At 46.5% G+C, this 22,534-nt stretch overlaps 1 protein-coding gene across 1 annotated transcript in view; it reads right to left on the bottom strand.

Annotated features, from left to right (window-relative positions):
* The window catches only part of NUP210L (nucleoporin 210 like), a 358,615-nt gene that overhangs the window by 226,917 nt on the left and 109,164 nt on the right, over nt 1-22,534 (bottom strand). The window contains exons 18-19 of the mRNA XM_085637033.1: nt 18,659-18,747; nt 17,413-17,517 (exon numbers count right to left, since the gene is read on the bottom strand). Coding sequence (XP_085493159.1) covers nt 17,413-17,517; nt 18,659-18,747 — 194 coding nt within the window. The remainder of the gene's footprint in view (nt 1-17,412; nt 17,518-18,658; nt 18,748-22,534) is intronic.

Raw genomic sequence — 22,534 nt, 5'->3', positions numbered from 1 at the left:
ATCATATTCCATTAACATATGGTATCTCTTGTAGTGTTTTAGCAAGTTTATTTTATAGAACAGGAAAACTACAATATTATTATTCTAATGTAGACGTGATTTTTTCCGAGGTTCCTATACGAAAGAATATGAACCCTGTCCTTAGTACTAGAGACTCACAATTCATGGGTGAATATTTTCTAACTATGAAAGCAATAGATATAGCTGAAGCACATAAGCGCAATTTAACATGTAAATTACACAAAGAAGAAAATATATTTTTGAATTTAGTTGAGCAAAGGAGACAGGACTTCCAGAGAAGGGCTTCTGAACCGAAACCACAGATAGCTCAGTGGGCTAGATGAAATTTATAAAACTGGCAAGACTCAAGCTGCTATGTCCCTTGACTTTGAAAAGAAAGGGAAGATCTGCCTCCATAGATTAAAGACAGAATATAACAATGTGTTTATTGGTTCCAGTGAATGTGAGCATAATTTCATGATTATTGGGGGATGGGGACTAAAAGGTGGAACAGATCCAGTATTTCCTGGAATTTATTATGTATGTGGCAATAAAACTTATTTCAGATTGCCTGATCATTGGTACGGGAGTTGCTATTTTGGAATAATTTTTCCAAAAGTGTATCATATGAAAAGAATCGCTGGAAGCAATGAAGACACAAAAGAACTAACACGTATAAAAAAAGCTAGTTTTTCTGAAATAGTAGGTTACATTTTCTGTGCATTTATACCTTCAGTGGGAGTAATTCTGAATTCTCGCAAAATGTGTCAATTGTCTACAGTAGTGGGTCGGTTATCTACTGACACTGCTGGAGGGTTCTTGATGATCAATACAGAATTGGTTGCGATCAGATCTATGATTTAGCAAAATCGACTTGCTCTTGATATATTATTGGCAAAAAAGGCCTGAGTCTGTAAAGTGCTGAAAATGCAACATTGTTGCACTTACATTCCTGATAAAAGTGTTGAAATTGGAGGATATATTAAAAATATTCAAAATTAGAAGAAGATTTGAAACCACTGGAAGTTGACAGTGTATGGAAGAAATTAACAAATAGCATTTCTACTATAGGTAGTTGGTTTTCTAAAATAGGTAAAGGTATTTTAGGTCAAATATTAATGCCAATAATGTGAATAACATAATTAGTTTTAGCAATTATGTTCTGGAACAAATGTTGCAAGAAAAGAAAGGTGTATGGAGTGAATGAAAAGGGAAAGAAGAGAAAATACGAAGAAATACAGCTGGAGGAAATAAAGGAAGATTTTTACAAAAGAATAAGTGGTTTACAAAACAAAAGGGAAAAAGAAAGAAATGAAAGAGTTGAAGAAGAAATCGAAATGGAAACGTGCTAAAGTTGGGATCTGAATTAGTAATAGAAATTGGTGATAGCATAAAATGCCATCAGAGAGGCGAATGATGGAGCAAGGTTTCATAAATAAGAAACTTGCTTGGATGCAATCCTCTCAAAATAATGTACAATACCGTAATCAATCTGTTTGTGAATACTAATAATTCCATTACACACAATATATCGTATCTAGAGGAAGCTTTCCTATGTGTATTACTAACCAATAACCACAGTGTCTTAAAATGCCCGACAAAACGCGGGAATTTCACTGTGCATGCGTCTACTGCATCTACGTAGTATGACTTTTTCTATACTTGGAGGGAAACCTTTGCAGCTGCGCAATAGCTTCTAAAATGGCCGCTTAAAAATCACATGCTAATGCGCATGCTACTGCTTGAACTAAACCTCATAAATTCTACTAAATACTAATGTGAAAGATTTATATAAGTAAATGAGGATACAGTAGAGATACGTGGTATACAGTGAATTCATTTATTTTCTTATTCTAACATGTCTTTTTCTGACTTTATTATTAGTTCGTATTTGGGCCTTGGAGGGTGACTGAAATGCCTACCCCACCTGATCTGTACGCACGCGCACTAAACCCTGCCCGGATCTATGATGACACCATTGAAACCCAGCCAAGGTCAAGCTGGCAAGAACACATGAGAACTTAACCCATTGACCCGAACAGAGGAAGAAGAAATTACAATTTTTGCATACAATGTATTGTGCATAATGTGAAATAAGGGTGGGAATAAAGCTTTGGGAAAGTAAATTAAGGGGCGGGAATATTGAACAACGAACCTAAAGTTAAATATTACATTTAGCATGGTGTGATGAACTCACCTCCTTGCCCTGTCCAATCAGAAATAGGGGACTCACGATATTGAAACATTTGGGGGGTGGTACCCGAACACAGAATAGTATAATTGAGGTAAGTTAGTAAGAGTCAGTCAGACCCGTCATTCCGACCTGTCACAGACCCGACACAGATGCTGCCACAGACTCTGTCAGAGATGCTGTCTCAGACCCTGCAGATGCCATAGATCCTGCTCGAGAGACCGAAATACTGATAGATAATCCAATCATCTGGAAGGGGAGTCGCGGAAGAAATATCGAAGAGAGTAGTGCTAGAGAGGGGTGCGACACTGGCGTTGCACTTAGAAGAGGTCACCTTCCCGGCCTGAACTTGTCCTGATCCTTGTCTTCCACCTGTCCCGCTGGACTTCATCGGGCCCATCAATGAGGAGTTGGGTTCATCTATCATCTTAGGTAAATATAATTCTGTGATGTCTGTCCTTGTACCTGCTCTCTGTTTTTCTCCCTCTTCAGGTACTGTCATCACAAATTTTTAATGAGACTTATATTGAACTAAACTTGATTTCTTTCTTCGATGAACCCGATAATAACATGTATTTGATACTTGACTCACAAAATTTTGATTAGATAAAACCTTTAAAACTCTTTGAGTCTGTGATTATTGGAGAAAACCTTAAATATTAATTTTACTTATTCTACTAGCTACTAGATTCATTGACTAGAGGAAATTTATTGACAAGGAGATTGGAATGGTGAGATTTGGGTAAAGATAAAAAAATCTTGCATGTAAAACAAAAATTGACTAAGGCAGTACTACTAGCTTATTGTATGAATGTTTATGGGCCCAGGTGAGTATATGGTGTGTGATTAACCCAAGCTGGTAATCCGCTGGATCAGGGCTTAGTACATTTCTAAGGGATACCCCTCTTTGATAGGTGATGTCAGGTCTGTCTGTAATAGAACCACATAGGGATTTATCTGCTTTCAAGACATGCCAATTCCTGTTCAAACTACGCACTAGTACCAGGTGTTGTAATTCGTCACCTTGCATATTTTCTCATCTCTTTTGGCAGCCTTGGTATGCTCTCTCAATGTGTCTTGTCTCTTTATTTTGTGTATTCTCTGTTCAACTTTAGCAAGGGTGTTTTTATCATAACCCCTTCTCTGGAAGCGGGCCATCATTCCTTTCATGCATTCCTCAAATTCGGGATCATGACTACAATTGTGTCTTGCTCAAATTAGTTATCCAAAGGGGATGGCCCTAAACTGGTGTGCAGGATGTGCGCTAGATGCATGTAGCAATGCGTTACAAGCAGTTTTTTAAACAAAAGTCTGCTGTGAATCTTATTTTTCCTGATATTTAGTTCTACATCCAGGAAAGTGATTTTACTCGTACTGAATTCAAAAGTAAATTTTATGTTGTATTCATTGCTGTTTAGGTATTCAAAAAACCCCAGTAGTGTATTTGTGGTGCACATCCGCATCAGGCAATCATCAATATACCTTCCCCAATATGGGATGGAGTCATTCCATTCGGTGCCCATAGGACCCCAGATTCTCATCTCCTCGAACCAACCCATGACAAGGTTGGCATACGAGGGAGAGAATCTGGAGCCCATGGCAACCTCTTGTTTTTGTCTGTACCACTTCTCTTTAAACAGAAAAACATTGTTGTCCAAGATAAGCTCGATCATGTTTATCAGCATTTCAGTGCGGTTTGTTTAAAGTTGGGATTCTACTAATGGTTAGGGTTGAAATGTAAGTTACTCTATATTAAGAGTTAGAAAATGGGTTTGGAAAAGAATTAGGATTACAGTCAGGGATAGGAAAACAGTCAGGATTAGGGCTAATGTTCATTTGGCAGACAGTGAGTAAAATGCATGCTCTTAAAGGATTTCATTTCAGCGGATTTGTTACAGGTAAAAATGTATTATCAGTGAAAATGCTGACTGTAGCGATTATACCAAAGAAGTTTCTTAAATTTGGTACTTCTTTAAAGCAGATATTCTTTATAACTCCTTACATACGTTCACACTAGAACATGAGGCTAGATTAGAATAGTCAACAAGATTTCACTCCACAGACAAATTAAAAAGGTGGATACAGAGTGTTGGGAAATGTCTGATCGGTGTGGTGTGGTAGTCCCTGGCCACCTCCATTAAAGGTCCATTAAAGTAAGAATATGTGGAGTACGGTTTAAAAAATAGGGCGGATTTTGTTCAGTTAAAAATAAACAAGAACAATTTGCCAAAAGGGTTTCAGTAGAACACATTTTTTAGTGGGGTTACTGGTAAAATCGGTTAACTACCATGGATCCAATAGAAGGAATCCCTTAAAAGATAAATGTATGTCATGTATGTACCTCACGGCAAAAGACACCGGGACAGGGCTGGGCTATATATTAATGAAAGTCAGGAATGTTCAAAACAGGTCTGTCTGAAGTGCACGTGTCTATGGAAAGTTAGCCCTAGAATGTGAATGGGCATATATACAGGGAAACACAGAGTGAGGATTTCAATCCAAGCAGTGCCCAAGAGGCCTGTGTGATGCGTCTGGACCCCAGAAAGAGCAAAACCTACAGTTCAATATGGATGTGCGTCGATGTGCACTGTCCTAATACAAAGGCCGAAATTAATTAACCCTTACTGGCTTCCCTGCAAAGAACTCTTGAATTAGGTCTTTCTACATGTGTGTACATGAATGCGAACATGTTTGGCTTACTATAAAGTAAGTGCTCTGTCTCTCCTCTCTCGGAAAGATGCCAAATACTCATCTCTTCAAGGAAGACTATCCTCCCACACGCGTGCTTGTTATCTGTCTCCTGGAATTACTGCACAGGCTCTCATCCATAGTTCAGTGCTCTGTTTCCTAGCTGGGTTCCTACTACAATGATATCTTTACATACATACATTTAGGGCCTTATGTAGGTAAATTACATTTACCAAATCTTAAATACCAAATTTTACCGATTCGGTATGTATGAATCGGTAAATGTAATGTAGGTAAAAAAATACCGATTCGGTAAGTGTCGGTATTTTAGAATCGGTATTTACCGATTCGGTAATGGTAACTTGTATCTCATTGATTCCTATGGGCCAGGAGGCCCATAGGAATCAATGGGAAGCCAGTTACCATTACCGAATCGGTAAATACCAATTCGGTAATGGGGGGAGCACAATCAAGGGTGGCAGGGTGTCACATTTACACCCTGTTGCACCCCTGATTCCTGCATGTGTGCACATGTGGCACACATACATGCCCTAAGGGCATGTGTGTCTGCCACATTGCACACATCTAAGGGCCAAATAATGCATTAACTAAGACATTCGTCATTTACCACCAACTTTCAGTTGGTGGTAAATAACGAATCCACACAACACCCAAACACTCCCCCTACATCTCATTTCAGGATTCGGTATTTACCGAATCGGTAAAATTACCGATTCGGTAATTTTACCGATTCGGTAAATTACCGAATCCTGAAATGTCCCCCCTACATACAGAAAGCCTGAATACCGGTCGGTAACGTGATTTTTACCAAAAATCGGCCGTTACCGACCGGTATTGGGCTACCTACATATGGCCCTTAATCTCTTCTACGCCCCTTCAACAGGGAAGACAGTATTTCTTAGTAAACAGCTTTCCTTGATCTAAGCTTCTTACTATGGAGTGCAAAACAATCTAATATGGTGCGAAGAAGTTATTTGCGCTCAGATTAAATAAACATTTGACTTTATTATATCTTTAGGCAGTTGCTTTTTCTTTTTATACACTATTTCCCTAACATGTCTTAAGAACCGATCACACCTCCTTGCTTTTAGTTCTAAAAAATAATTATATGTGTTCCTATAAGATAAATAACAAGTCTTCTCCAAGTTCTCAGTAATAGTTATCAGCATTCCTAAACAGGCTCTCTTGCACTGCTATTAAAAACACTGTCAATAGTCTCACGCCTTCATATAGGTAGCCTTGCACATCTATAAATAGATTGACTGCTTTCCTATAGTGTAAATCACATAACACTCTTGAAGACAAACTGGGCTCCCCTAACAACTAGGTACCACAATCAAGAATCCTTCCATCAACTTATCATCAAGAGTGCAAGACCCCTAAGAAAAGCCTTGCAATTTCAGTTATTCAAGCACTTATTGTGCTCATCACAACTGCTACCAACCTTGCCAAAGTGATTGCAAACACCTACTTAGCCAGGAGCAGCTTTCCAAAGACCTCAAACTGTGGCACTAAGCTATCCACAAAAACAGAAATAGCCATATATTTACCAATTTCCCAACCCATCTCCTAGGCAAACTCATCAGATCAGCAGTCGTCACCCAAATTGCAATTTGTTTTAGGAAAAACACATACTCTCAGATCTAGCTGATGGGTGCCCAGTCGTCATGCATGGTGCTACCATGCCAGCGGGTACCTTTCCCAGCCTCTTCTGTGTGGCTAAGAAATGCGAAAGGATGTCTGGGGAAGCTATCAGCAGCCTGGATGTGAGCACTGTAATTGTGACTGATACATCGGAGCATCTGTCACATGTCCCTTAGCAGTATGATGCACTAGCTAGGCCCTTATACAAGGTTAAGGGTTGACTATATGTGTTGTAATGGATAATGCCATTTGTGGGTGGAGGGTAAGAGGGACAAGGCTAGTCAGGCATTTCCGTCACTTGCCACTGGCCTAAGCTCAAAGGTATTATTTTTTAGAACACAATGCTTGGTTTCACTCAGGAACATTCTAGTGCCAATAAGAATTTGCAGTACGCCTGTGAAGCAAGCACTATGGGGCCGATTCCGATGGCCGGTCGGACAGCTGTCCGTAGCCTTACCGTGCGACCGACACGTACCCGGAGCCGGTCCATCCTGTATAGGAAGTACGATGCGCATCACTGCCAAAAACACGACCGACACGTAGGCTGTGAATCAAGCCCCATTCTCCGTCCGAGCCGTAACTCATAAAGAGGAACCGTGTCGCCCGGAAGCAGTATCCATAGCAGCTTCCGGCATGACAAGTACGATGCGTACTACCTACGTGCCGGACGGGTCGTCACGTACGGCATGTCACAGCATCCGGAAAACAAGCATATCACCTACGATTCGCGCCACAAATCAATACACGGCTACGAGATGGACCAGCTTGCAGCGGGAACGAGACGGAGCAACAAGCAGCGTGTACGACACAAACACAACATGAATCCCATCGCGCAGGTCATACCAGTACTCTACATCTATGACCAGATCAGGGACCGACGGCGCAGGCGGTAAGTCAGACACCTACCACATAAACAAACGACACATACCCGCAAAATGGCACACACACACACACAGGGGATCCATATCCTGGCCACTAACAACAGGCCACCATAGGGGTTGCATGGCCAGCACCCCTGCCACCCCCACCCATAGGGACTATGTTGCCCATCACCCCTGCCACGCCCACTCACAGGGATTATGTTGCCCATCACAACTGCCACCCCCACTCACAGGGGACTTGTTGCCCATCACCCCTGCCACCCTCACTCACAGGGACTATGTTGCCCATCACCCATGCCACCCCCACTCACAGGGGACCTGTTGCTCATCATTACTGCCACCCCCACCCAAAGGGGCTATGTTGCCCATCACCCCTGCCACCCACACCCATAGTGCTTATGTTGCCCATCACCCCTGCCACCCACACCCATAGTGCTTATGTTACCAATCACCCCTGCCACCCTCACTCACAGGGACTATGTTGCCCATCACCCCTGCCACCCCCACTCACAGGGGACCTGTTGCTCATCACTACTGCCACCCCCACCCATAGGGACTATGTTGCCCATCACCCCTGCCACCCACACCCATAGTGCTTATGTTGCCCATCACCCCTGCCACCCACACCCATAGTGCTTATGTTACCCAACACCCCTGCAACCCCCACTCACAGGGACTATGCTGCCCATCACCCCTGCCACCCCCACTCACAGGGACTATGTTGCCCATCACCCCTGCCACCCCCACTCACAGGGGACCTGTTGCCCATTACCCCTGCCACCCCCACTCACAGGGACTATGTTGCCCATCACCCCTGCCACCCCATTCACAGGGGACCTGTTGCTCATCACTACTGCCACCCCCACCCATAGGGACAATGTTGCCCATCACCTCTGCTACCACCACCCATAGTGCTTATGTTGTCCATCACCCCTGCCACCCACACTCACAGGGCTTATGTTGCCCATCACCCCTGCCACCCACACCCATAGTGCTTATGTTGCCCATCACCCCTGCCACCCCCACTCACAGGGCTTATGTTGTCCATCACCCCTGCCACCCGCACCCATAGTGCTTATGTTGCCCATCACCCCTGCCACCCCACTCACAGGGGACCTGTTGCCCATCACCCCTGCCACCCCCACTCACAGGGACTATGTTGCCCATCACCCCTGCCACCCCCACTCACAGGGGACCTGTTGCTCATCACTACTGCCACCCCCACCCATAGGGACTATGTTGCCCATCACCCCTGCCATCCACACCCATAGTGCCCATCACCCCTGCCACCCACACCCATAGTGCGTATGTTACCCATCACCCCTGCCACCCACACCCATAGTGCTTATGTTGCCCATCACCCCTGCCACCCACACCCATAGTGCTTATGTTGACCATCACCCCTGCCACCCCCACTCACAGGGACTATGTTGCCCATCACCCCCGCCACCCCCACTCACAGGGACTATGTTGCCCATCACCCCTGCCACCCCCACTCACAGGGGACCTGTTGCTCATCACTACTGCCACCCCCACCCATAGGGACTATGTTGCCCATCACCCCTGCCACCCCCACTCACAGGGGACCTGTTGCCAATCACCCCTGCCACCCCCACCCACAGGGCTTATGTTGCCCATCACCCCTGCCATCACCACTCACAGGGGACCTGTTGCCCATCACCCCTGCCACCCCCACTCACAGGGACTATGTTGCCCAGCACCCCTGCCACCCCCACTCACAGGGGACCTGTTGCTCATCACTACTGCCACCCCCACCCCCACCCATAGGGACTATGTTGACCATCACCCCTGCCACCCCCACCCATAGTGCTTATGTTGCCCATCACCCCTGCCACCCACACCCATAGTGCGTATGTTGCCCATCATCCCTGCCACCCACACCCATAGTGCTTATGTTGACCATCACCCCTGCCACCCCCACCCATAGTGCTTATGTTGCCCATCACCCCTGCCACCCACACCCATAGTGCGTATGTTGCCCATCATCCCTGCCACCCACACCCATAGTGCTTATGTTGCCCATCACCCCTGCCACCCACACCCATAGTGCTTATGTTGACCATCACCCCTGCCACCCCCACCCATAGTGCTTATGTTGCCCATCACCCCTGCCACCCACACCCATAGTGCTTATGTTGCCCATCACCCCTGCCACCCACACCCATAGTGCTTATGTTGACCATCACCCCTGCCACCCCCACTCACAGGGACTATGTTGCCCATCACCCCCGCCACCCCCACTCACAGGGACTATGTTGCCCATCACCCCTGCCACCCCCACTCACAGGGGACCTGTTGCTCATCACTACTGCCACCCCCACCCATAGGGACTATGTTGCCCATCACCCCTGCCACCCCCACTCACAGGGCTTATGTTGCCCATCACCCCTGCCACCACCACTCACAGGGGACCTGTTGCCCATCACCCCTGCCACCCCCACTCACAGGGACTATGTTGCCCAGCACCCCTGCCACCCCCACTCACAGGGGACCTGTTGCTCATCACTACTGCCACCCCCACCCATAGGGACTATGTTGACCATCACCCCTGCCACCCCCACCCATAGTGCTTATGTTGCCCATCACCCCTGCCACCCACACCCATAGTGCTTATGTTGCCCATCACCCCTGCCACCCACACCCATAGTGCTTATGTTGCCCATCACCCCTGCCACCCCCACTCACAGGGACTATGTTGCCCATCACCCCGCCCACCCCCACTCACAGGGGACCTGTTGCTCATCACTACTGTCAACCCCACCCATAGGGACTATGTTGCCCATCACCCCTGCCACCCCCAGCCATAGGATGGGTGATGCGCAACACATCCAGCATATGCAAACATCAGGTATGTCCGCAAAATACATCCCCCATGACATCATGACAACAGTGTGTAGTCTGTGACAAATGCCCACAACAGTGATTATGGCTATGAGCATAAAATGTAAGTAACAGCACATGTGTGACCAACACATGAGTGTGACATACACAAGGCAAGCATCACCATAGCACTGTGGCAATGTAAAAAGAACACCCCTTCACTGTGTACAGCAGAAGTTAAGTGGGGGCTCACAAAATGCAGCAGATGTCAAGCATTGTGGTGATGGGGACCAAACCCCCCTCAACACAGTGACCAAAAGGTAATTGTCATCATGGTCAAAGCTGCAAAAATTGGAGGCCCCTGCTGCATGGTTTTGTTTTGAATACCCCAGAATGATGTTGCGAGTCAGACCAGCAATTGGTACACATCTCAAGGGCACACACAGTTCACATGTCAGATCTCAGGCATTGTGTAAACAATTGAACCACACATGAAACACACAACAGAGTCAGGGGAACTGATGCTGACTGGTACCTGAAACATAGCTGACTGCAGGGACACAGTGCCCTAGTGACACAAGCAACAGACTGTAGGGGCCACACCTGTGGAACAGATGAGGAGGGTGCATCACACAGATGAGGGACCTGATTTTGGGAATACAAGACCTACGTAATGTGGAAGTGTGACCCGGACAAAATTATGCTATTTGCATGTCAGACATAGTACACAGATCAGGCATGGACTTACCCCCTTCCTGCTGCTGTCTGGCCTTCAGCTGCCTATCCAGGTCCGGGAAGACCACCGCCAGTATCCGGAGCATGTGGGGAGTCAGGGTCCGGGGTCCGCCCCTCCAGCGTGGAGGTGACAGCTTCAGCTGGACTCTAGCTATCCTCCGGGTCCAGCCCCGACAGTCCTGCCACCTCTTCTGGCAGTTGCGGATGCGGCGCTTGTAGACCCCCACAGAACGAACAGCCCGGGCGATGGTCAGCCAGATCTCCTGCCCTGGTGGGCATCAACCTGTGAGGATGACAAAGTGAAAAGTACATTAACACACATGCCCCAGATTTGTGCAGCACACAATTGGTTATACATGTCATCATCACAAAGGGAAATAAATTAGACAGGTAGTGCAACCATGGGGAATGAAAACTCACATGCAAGTCTGACATGTTAACAATGCCTGGATAGTTTAAGCTTGCAATAATGCACTTTAGCAGCAGGAAAACTATTAATTACATGTACCTACACACTTTGGCCAGTTGGGGGTCATCATGCAGTCCAGACCCCTCTGCAAGGAGCGCCCTGTGCCTCCCACCACTCCCAGCACCCCTCTCCACACGGGCAGGACCAGCGGCGGTACGCACAGGTGCCACTGGGACCCCTTGGGTGATTTTGCTGGTGGTGTTGGCTGTAGCTTCCGGGGGGTCCTGTGTCCATGTGCTGTGGGTGTTGATTGTCCTTGGTCTGTCTGTGTTGGCGGGGGTGCCCTGTCGGTGTCCAGATGCTGGAAGCGTGGGTACAGGGGGGGCAGATGTTGCTGCTGCTGGTGCTGCATGATGGCTCATCCGAAGAGGACAGTGAGAGAGTCAGACCAGAGAGCTCAGTGTCCACCAGAGTCTGGGACTGGGTATCCTCATCATTTGGCGCTGGGTGCCCAGCACGACCTGTGTTTGGTAGAGACACACAATGAGATTTATGTTTCTACATGCATCGTTGGTTCACAAACATGACATTTTCTACTTTTCAAACAGATGCCTGCCTCTACACTGCTTTTTCCCAGCTTGTCACAGACAGAGTTTGATCTTGTTTTTGGCCATTTGCCAGCATGGCCTTGTGCTCCCCACAACAGAGCCCAGTGTCAGACATCTTGTCAGTCCCTTCCCACTCCCTGTGAGGCGAGTATGGTTCAGGTTGATCTTTCTGTGCCATGTGGGTGGGTGTAGGTTGTCTGTGACTGTGAGTCCCATCATACTCTTAGCTACACCCCCCTTCCCAGCATGCCCATGCTTCCTCCCTCTTCACTCTGCTTCCCGGTGAGGGGGTGTGACATCAATGGCAAGATGGCTGACTGTGAAATCCTGGTGTTTGCTTGGCTACATGTCCCAAGTGAGCCCCTGTGCTTCACACAGCAGCACCCAGTACGGGGTATCTTTTGCTGATATTTCAATGAGGTGTGTGTCAATGCATTGTACCCGGTGAGTTGTGTGGAGTTTGTGTTGGGAGTGTGTCTTCCCATGCTGATTAGTATGGTCAGGGCTGTCAGTCCTCTGTCCCATCATGAAACGTGCTTCCATTGTAGGGCGTGCAAGTTGTCTTTCAGGATGTCAGTCAGTGGTGTCCTACTTCTGATTTGCACACAAGCCCTAGCAGGGCCTTGTGCTCCCCACAGCAGGAGCCAGTGTCAGCCATCTTGTCAGTCATTCTCCACTCCCTGTGATGTGGGCATGTTTCAGAGGGGTCTTGATGGGCCAATCAGGAGGGGGAGCATTATCTATGACTACAGGCCCCATCATGCTTTTGTCTACACTCACTTCACCTGCACCCCCACTATTCCTTCCTGACAGTCAGTTGCACTGTGAGGTGGTGTGTTTGTGGTGGCAAACTCTCTGGCTGGATGTATTTGACTTAGTGCCAGTGGCTTGCTCTATTTGTTTGTAGGTTGGTGCATGTCATGACAGTCTCCAGTCACTATGAGATGGCAGGTATCGTGTTTGTGTGACTGGCATACACATCTTGGGTTGATTATCTATTGGTTAGTGTAGGTTTGCTTGGGGTGCATGGTTTCACTGTCCCCTTGCCACACAATCTTGGGTATGTTGTTTTTGTACTCACCAGTCTCTGGGATGTCTGTTAGGCCATGGACGCTCTCTGGTGGTAGGATGTCCCGCACCTTCTCTTCCCAGGTCCTGAAGTAGAATGGTTTGGCAGGAGGGCCACCGCCGGTGCGCTGACTCGAGGCGTGATCTTTCTCGATGAGTTTCTTGACCCTCCTGGCACATCATACCACCGGTTCTGGATATCGTCCTTTGTGCACAACGTTGGTGCTTGTGCGTTCACCTTGTTCACAATCCTCGCCCACATCTTGGTTTTCTGTGAGATGGGGGTCCTTTGAACCAATGTACCAAACAAATGTGGCTCTACTCTGATGATCTCGTCTACCAGCACTTCTAACTCACTATCTGTGAACTTTGGAATCTTCTTTGGAGGCATGGTGATGGGTGGTGGTGGTGAGGGATGTGTGTGTGAGGGTGCAAGTGATGTTGGTTTGGTGTTGGTTTTGCTGTGTGTAGGTGTGTGTGGTTTTGTATGAGGTGCTGATGGTGTGTGAGTTGTGTGATGTATGAGTTGTGAGTGTGTCTGTGGTTGCTGTGTACTGGTGTTTGCTGCTGGCTGTGTCTCCTGTTTGCAAGGGATGATGGTAGTTATTGTAGTCCTTTATATAGTTGGAGTTGTGGGTGTGTCTTTGTCCAATTAATTTTTTGGGGGTATTTATTGGCTTAGTCATTGCTTGTTTGGTCCTTTTTTGAGTTTTTTCCTTTGTGTCTTGTAGGCATGAAGGAGACGTTCATGTGACGGAAACGGACGCTGCTGTTGTCTCGTGCGGGCTTCTCCGCCTCGTTCACGCTGCCTGTCTTCTGTGTTTGGTACGCGTCGTTCGCGGCGGTCTCTATTGCTTGTGTGCCGGATTGTCTTTGCGTGTCGGTCGTGCGGCTTGGTCTCCGTGCGAGTCGGTCTGGTTTTACACGCATTGCATCGTACTGCGCTAATCGTACATCGCGGGTACGGGTCAGTCGGGTTGATTCCGGGTTCGTGTCGGTCGGTGAAAATCGCGTCGGTTTTCCGGCCGGATCACTATTTTCCTTACGGCTCGGTCGTACGGCTTGTATTCCGTACGTGTCGGTTGTAATTCACTCGCGTTTCATCGTACTGCACGGGTCATACGGCGCTGGTCCGTTTCGGTCGGTATTCGGTCCGGGTCCGTGTCGGTCGGTTCGTTTTGCGGCCAGAATCGGAATCGGCCCCTTGGTGTTGAGACTGGAGCTGACTAAACGCCATCTATAACACAGTTGGTGTGAAATATTGGGATGAAGATGAAGCTTGAGGAGGCTTTTCTAGTATAGAACAGGAATACTGAAGTATAAAAATAGTGTATCCAAAATAGTGACTTCAAAAATATAATTACTGAAGTATCTTTAGGTACAAATAGATTTACTCAACGTAAGTCCACATATATGGACCTTGAAAATGACTATATATTCAAGTATAAAGTTCAGGAGTTAAGAATATTTCATCTTTACTTATCCTTAAATGCTTACCTGCACGATATTTTGGTAGCCAATATTCTGGCTACAGCATTGTGGTAGCACAATATTTGTGCACTCAATACATCGACATACAACTCTGATTTCAGTTCTTTGGAAAAGTGGCCCAAGTGAAGTCTGTTCGAAAGCTACCAGGGCCCTGCTGATGAATTAGTAAAAAGAGCCATCTTAGGCTCCCTAAATATTTGACCCAATATTAGGCTGAGCCACAACTTGGTGCTAAAGTAATGTTGTGATGTACTACAGGTGGACCTGGAGAACAGAGCGTCCCAAGTGATCCAACAGGATCCCAATTTAAGCAAGATTAGTGAAAGGTAATTTCCTCTGACGCTGACTAAAGAGCCAGAAGGTAGGACAGAATGACTGAGAGGATGATCATCGGATCATGTCAGTTTACCAGAGAATAAACCAGGCCCTTTAGACCCTGAGAATTAACAAAAATTTAGCCTCTTTAGATTAAGGAACTAAGGTGAAAAAAAGTGAGCGGCTAATAATCACACATTACATATTACCATTCAGAAAAAAAACCCAGACCCAAGTGACCACTGAAGTATTTACTTTAAAAGGTGGGTTATAGTTAAAACAGAAGGTGTAGGATCCGAAGGAAAGTAGGTTTGCAGGTTAAGTAGCATCTAACCAGATATAAAAATGTCAATCTGTTTACAGATTAGACATCCAATCTGGTTATGTGATTATAAAGACTATATGAAAAATGAGGCTACATTCTTACTGAGGGATTGATTACTGTGCAACACTGGTCTAATTCTGAACACATATCACTTTTGTATCCATTACAACTGATTCTTGAATTGATTGATTAGTGATATAGATAATTACTCATGCCATCAGAGTAAGGTGTTTTAGAAGTGATCAGCTGGGCTCAATGAGAACTCATCATTTAGTTTACCTCACAAACAAACAGGTATTTATTTTTCTACACATTGCTCTGGATAGTTACTGCTCAGCCCTGTACAACCCTGAACAGGGTGCATGGGCAGAGGACCTGACCTGCTGCCCTGCAGCCCACAATATGGTGCTGGCCATGAAGAACTGTAGCTGGCCACGGCTCTGGTGCTGTCTCAGTGAATGTTAATATAACACTTTAGCAGCTGTCACCTTCTCAGCAATTTCTATTCTATTTTTTTTTAAATCACTAATTATATTGCCAAGGTGCAGGGAGGTCAAATCTCACATTATTCTCCTTGAGCACGCAGGCAAAGTGGAGGAAATGGGGAGAAAATATTTACTCTGTGTAAAAAAATATTCCCCCTGAACTTTGCCAATGTGCTAGTGGCGGGTTAAGAGGAGACGTATTCCACCACCATTCGTAGTGGCAAATATTCACATCCACCACTGGGCAAGATTGGGTACATACAAATCCCTCCACAATTTGACCAGGGTGGGCAGGATGAGGAGATTGTGGGCAATCCCCTCCCTAAAATGTAAGCAAAAGCGGAAAGGCTTATAAAGTAACTCCCCACTTAAGGTGGAACAATATTGTGAATGGGAGCAGTACAAATTCCTGATCAACAGAGAATATTGCATCCCTTAAGACATATTTCATGCACCGAAAATGTAATAAAGCCACAAATACCCCTTTGTCTTCCACACTGTTAACAGGCATATCCTAGTATGATAAAATATGCCTTGTAAATTGTAATTGTGTTAACAGTTTAATAAAATAATGGAATATAGGTACCCAATGTGGGCAGACTCGTTTTTTAAACCAATTTTTAGTGTGGCAATAAGGAGTAAGTAACCTTGTCTAATACTATACAAAATACCATGCATGGTGGTGGCAGTTTTGAGCTGGAACTAAGGATAAACACTGACACAAGGCACAAGGGCACTATTATTGTGTGTTACCTTTCCATGTGGTTAGGGACACATGAAAGAACTTGTCTGCAAAGTGTGAGCGAGATCTCCCCCATCACTGTCTACTATGCACCACTGGTTCAGTGAGAATAATCCATATAGATCGGGCAAATAGAACTGTGTGAGCTGTAGGATCCAGCCACACAACCATGCACAAACATGCATGCACACACGCACACGTCAAAATACTCTGGCTCACCCGAATGTGAGCAGTCCCCTTCTATAGTTTGAAATTGGCTGGTGCACGGCTCATCCCACAACTTGCCCAGAAATTAGGGTACTACTTCTTTTATGTGCTGTGCATACTGACATACAACCAGACATTAGGAGTGCATAAACATCGCGGGGGTATTTGCGAGCCGCCACTGCTGCCGGCTGCCTCACCAGCTCCGTCCCCCTAGCCGACCCCCTCCCCCAGCCACGGGCACGTGGTTCCCCAGTCCCTGATCTGTTCTCATTCCCCTCTTCAGAGTTTGGCGATTGGTTGGGGTCCCCCACTTAAGGAGCGCGTGCGGTCACTTGGGATTGCGGGTTGCCTTGCGGGTGTGGTTTTTTTGTGTTGTTGTGTTTTGACAAAAGGAAACCGTATTGTGGGCTTGGAGTTATGTGGCCTGCGATATTGATATCTCCTGATCTACCTTTTTGCACCGCCAAGAGATTTTTCTGTATATATATCATATGCTTCTGCCACTCTAGCGGCCGGCCAGACGGTTGTAGGCCCATACTTGTAATTATTTGAGATTGCAATAAACGGTTAGTGCATAAACAAACCAGCTCTGGAAAAGTCTCAGCTAAAATAAGGCAAAGCCTAATGTCAGCCCATTTCTATCAGTGAAGGTACCAGGTCCATCTTTTTCTGATGTCTTCAGTAATGCCCTTAAATGATCTGTTATTTACATTTGGGTCCAAATGCCGCCTTAAATGACCCTATAGACCCCCCTAATGTACCTTCAGGTCTGGGTGATTGAATATAGTGGCTTTCGATGGCATCACGCTGACATCATCCACAAGTAACAGCTCCACTGTCGCGGTCATAGGACTCTGGTACCATTCCTGGAGGGCAAATTAAAGGAAGGTTTTGATTCACAAATCGAAGCTGAACCAAAGATTGTGACAAGACAGATGTGCCAGTTGTCCACCCAAAGATTACCTGTTTTCTCCATCCATCCACAATCAGTGGGCAAAACCTGATTCACCTAAAATTCAGACCAGCTTGTCATATATGCCCTAGGACCATGAAGTGAAAGTCTGTACTAGTTGCCTTAACACATTTGTTATAGGGGGTCACTGATCACTGCTTTCTCTCTCTGTAATTGATGTGCCAGCATCAGCTCTGTCTGCTGATGATGCCATCCCCCTGTATCTGCTCCTTGTGTGTCAGTGATACTGAAGCCAGTGCTTTGCACTTTCTGTGCGAGTCCGTGACGCTGCAGTCTACAAGTTAAATTTGCCCCTGTGCACACACTATTTTCACAGTCACGCACTCTTCTAGCAGCCACCTATTCAACTTGTCATACTTTTCAAGGTAATAGTTTTATTTCAGCCACACTTTTCTACAGTCACATTTGTCTCTGGGATCACACTCTTTTCAAGCAGTTACACTTGTCCCTGTAGATTCAAATTCCCTGAGATTCCACTGTTATTGGGGTTGTCACACTCTTCTAAGAGTTCAACTCCTACGGTCACATTCACTCTTTGAGCAGTCACAATCATCACTGTGGGCACACTCATAAAGGCACTACACTGTTCAACTTTTCCCTGTGTTGACACTCTAGCAGTCCCACTATTTTAATAGTAACACTTATTCATGTGGTCTCTCAGCAGTCAGACTTATCACTGTGTTTCACTCTTTTAGGAGTCACACTCATCGCTGTGGTGACACCCTTCAACTGGTTACTCTTCTAGGGCACTCATTTATTTGTGGTCATAACCACCCCTGTGGTCCTCTCTTCCAGCCCTCACAATTGTACTTGTAAAACAACTTTTCCTTGTACTCACACGCCCTGTGTTCCCAAACGCGCCCACTTCTCTGTAGCCACACTAATTCCTGTGGTCACACTCTACCCTCATTCACACTCTTTCTGGTAGTTATCATGAGCCGTACAGTCACACTTGTCCCACAATCACACACATCTCTTTACCAACACACATCCCAGCAATCCACAATAGGAAAAAAGGCCCATATCTAACTCACTTGTGGGATGACTCTGTCCACATATCCCACAGAGGTGACGGTGACGAACAGTGTTCCTTTCTTGTGGTCTACATGCAGGATCCGATGACCTACGAACAGAGCACAACGGATAATCACACATTCTAAAAACATGCTTTTAGGATGCATTACCCTACATACACTCATTGAACCTTTCTTATACACATCACAGGTTCTTGTATATTACAGGTGCCAGCAACAGCTACAGGATGCTCAGCAAGTATGTTAAAGCCACCTCAGGTACAAAGTTTTTTCCCACCTAACCTAAAGCACAAAACAAGATGAGCATCTAGGTAGTACTATAGATAGCATTAAGGTTTTACAATTATTATTGAGAAAGTAAGAAATATTTGAAGGAAATATTATGTTTGTGAAAACATCTTTACAGCATTTGAATGTCCTGTTGAAGTCATTTTACATAACTCTGAAGCTGAATTCTAGGTAAGTTGTAACTTATTTTGTATTGCCATGTCACCCGGCAAAACAAACATTTGCCAAGCCCAAACCTTCACTTTTTATACATAAAAGTCATCCCTAAGGTAGGACGTGGCTAACCCAGGGAGCAGGGTGCAATGTATTTAAAAAGCAGCACATGTACTGTTAAGTCATATATGTCTTGGTAGTAAAAAAACTCGTTTTTCACTACTGCAAGGTCTGTCTCTCCCATAGAATATCATTGGGATTACCTTGTTACATTTTATAAGTGTTCGCTCCAAGAGATGAGACTTCCAAGACTGGTGTCTCTGGAATCACAATTTAAAATCACAACTTATGGTGAAGTCAGGTTTTAATTTGCAATTGTGAAAATACCACTTTTAGCAAGTTGGCGTTTTCCTACTTTAGCCATTTGTAGCCTGCCGAAAGGCTCTGATCATTTGTCTTAGGTAGGTGAGCTTTGTGTCCCCCCCTCTACAGACAGCCACACAGAATGGGGGCTTAGGTGTGACTTGATGGGCCATCCTGGGAAAATGGAAGGGAGGAGCTGGAACCAGCTTCACTTACACCTGAATAGGTTGTGTCCTGTCCCCACACACATGGCTGCATAACCCCTGTAGTGAGTCTGGAACCATAGCAGGAAGGGCAGGACTTCTACGCACTTCAAAGGCTTGTCTTTGAAATCTCTCCCACTTCACAGGCCCAGCTGGGTATAAGTACTGGACCTCTGACGCCACCACTTCAGTACACTTCTGGACCTGTGACTACTCTGCCAGGAAGAAGACCTGCTGTGCTGCTGAAGGACTGTCCCTCTGCTGGATTGCTACTTGCTGGACTCCTTCTCCCTCTCAAATGGGTGAGAAGGACTGTGCCTGATTCACTTGAGCCCAGAGTGACTCCAAGGGCTAGCTGGCTGGCCTCCTGATCTGAAGTATCAGGGACATAAAATACTTCCAACCACCCTGCTCCTGGACTCTGCCATCTGTGAGTCTGCCCTGCCAAGTGGTACCACCCCAGTCCTGGACCCTTGAAAGTGGGCTTAAGGTGTTTGCTTCAGCGGAACCAATGCCTCCTCTGCTGCGGGAGCAGAATTGCTGCATCGCAGCTGTTGCCGGTGCATCGCCTTTGGAACCGCTCCTAAAGCACTTTTTCTGGCGCAAGGTTCTCACATCCCAATCAACAGCAGCCCTGACGGCACTGCACATCGCAACCTCATCGCTCATCAGAACGGAGGTATTTCCTTGACTTCACAACACACCCTCGACCCTGGTCTTCGCATCGCAAAGCCCCGGTGCCTAGAGCCTCAACGTTGATGCAGCAGGACCTCGCACCCTAACTCCACCACATCTAGGAACAGAGGCATCGCTGCTGCTGCGTGGAGAAAATCAACACATCACCTCAACTGCATGGTTTAGAACCTACACTACGCTGTGCAACCCAGATTTAGGGTACTTTGATTCAGCGGCCCAACTTGGTTCCAGTAGCTGGCTTGAGATTCCATCGCGGTCAGCCAGAACTTTTGAGTTTGTCCTGGTCCAGTGCAACCAGATATCTCTAGGTAGTGCTTTTTGCTCCTAAGCGCTATTTCACAATTTAATCTTTAAAATTCATAACTCAAGTTCAACTTATTGGATTTTTGTTGTTTTGGTCTTGTTTTATTTATTAAATTATGTTCTATTTTTCTAACCTGGTGTGGTATCTTTTTGTGTGGTGTTTGTACTGTTTTACTGTTTGAAGTGTTGCGTAAATACTTTACACACAGCCTCTAAGTTAAGCCTGGCTGCTCTGTGCTAAGCTACCAGAGGATGAGCAAAGGTTAATTTAGGGTTTGCCTAACACTTACCCTGACTAGGATTGTGGTTGCTGTTTGACTGAGGTTCACAACCCGATTTCTACCACTCTGGTACCAACATAACAACACCAACCATCAGCTGGAGTAAAACACCCTAGTGGTAGTCCATCTAGCCGTCCAAAGAGTATCTAAAACCTCTTGAGGGACCATCCCAAAAGCCCCGTTCGGCCCGGTCTGGAGAACACCCTACCGTCTCCAATCCAGTCCGGATTTTCCAGCTTTCTCTGAACGCCGACTCTGACGACGCTGAGCAGAGCGAGCGAGCGAGCGGGTGGGTGTTGTACCGCTGTTTATCCCACTCACGCTCTCGAGCCACTGAGGGGGGGCTGCCACTGGTTCTTCACGGCTGTCTCCTCGACTCGACTCGGCTCCTCGGAGCCCCGCGGCCCATTCCCCCAACTCGTAACTTGTCATTGGCGCATCAACAGGACGAGTGGAGGGAGCAGAGGAGTTCGAGCCAGGCTGCCATTGGGGGAGAGCTGTGAGTGCCGGGAGTGCTGTGTGAGCCCCGGTAGACTGGTGGTGACGCTGTGACGCTGGCATTGCACCTTTGGAGGGAGATGGACTATCAAAGGACTATTAAAGGAGGCCTGTGGTGAGAGAAAGTCGTTGCAGCCGCCTCGAGAGGTGAGGAGTGAGGGGTGAGGGGTGAAGGACGTCCCCCTTTCTCATAACTTCTGTTTCTTATAGCCTGCTTCTTGCATCTTTGACTTTGGCTCACACATTGCTTCTGCTCTCCTGCCACTTAGGTCTTTCGGGCAAGTCTGCCATTAGAGACATAGTCACAAAATCTGATTGCTATTACTCCTCACCAAGGAGGTCATTTCCTACTCCCCTCACAGGCCAGGAGTGGGCCTGCAGTGGTAGCAGGGGGTACGTCTGGGCATAGAATAAAGATCTAGGAGCCCAGGCCTAGGCCAGCTTGGACTCAGTACTGAGCATCGTCTCATCCTAGAGCAGAAACAGTAACAAGATTGGAGAAAACAATTTTGATGCCGCTCGCAGGCGCGGCCATTTCCCCAGCTAACTCTCTACCTGTTTACTGGCTTAAGGAGTGGACTGGCTGTTGGTGGGCAACGTGTGCCTCTCCCACTGTGAAACCTGCCATCGGGACTGCGAGGGCCAGCGCGCAGTGCCCAGAATATTGAGAGCTCCTGGGCACTCTTCCCGTCTCGCCCCCCGCAAGACACTTTACTTCAATCTTAACTCAACGGATCAATATACCCAACTAACCCAACCCAATAACTTTAAACAGAGCCTCCAAGGCAGCTGGAATGAGATCTGGCAGAGTCAGGGAATTGTTACTCAATCCAAAATCCCCCATAAGGCCCAAACACAACAAAAAAAAGAGGGAACTTGAGCTGCACACAAAACTGCATCAAGAAGGTCCTCAAGGCCCCCAAGAGGAAACTCACAACACCTCAATTAAGATGGATAGAGGCAATTTAATGGCTTCGTCAACTCCAGCCTCAATCGCAAATGAAAACGGAAACAGTAAAGGGCGGGATAACATATCATTAAAGGCTAGCTCCACTAAACTGAGCTCTATCATGGTACACCAAAAACAACAA

Source organism: Triturus cristatus, chromosome 12 (assembly GCF_964204655.1).
Source record: "Triturus cristatus chromosome 12, aTriCri1.1, whole genome shotgun sequence".
Classification (NCBI taxonomy): Eukaryota; Metazoa; Chordata; class Amphibia; order Caudata; family Salamandridae; genus Triturus; species Triturus cristatus.
Note: the sequence above shows the minus strand (reverse complement) of the source record. Positions and strands in the feature narration are given on the sequence as shown.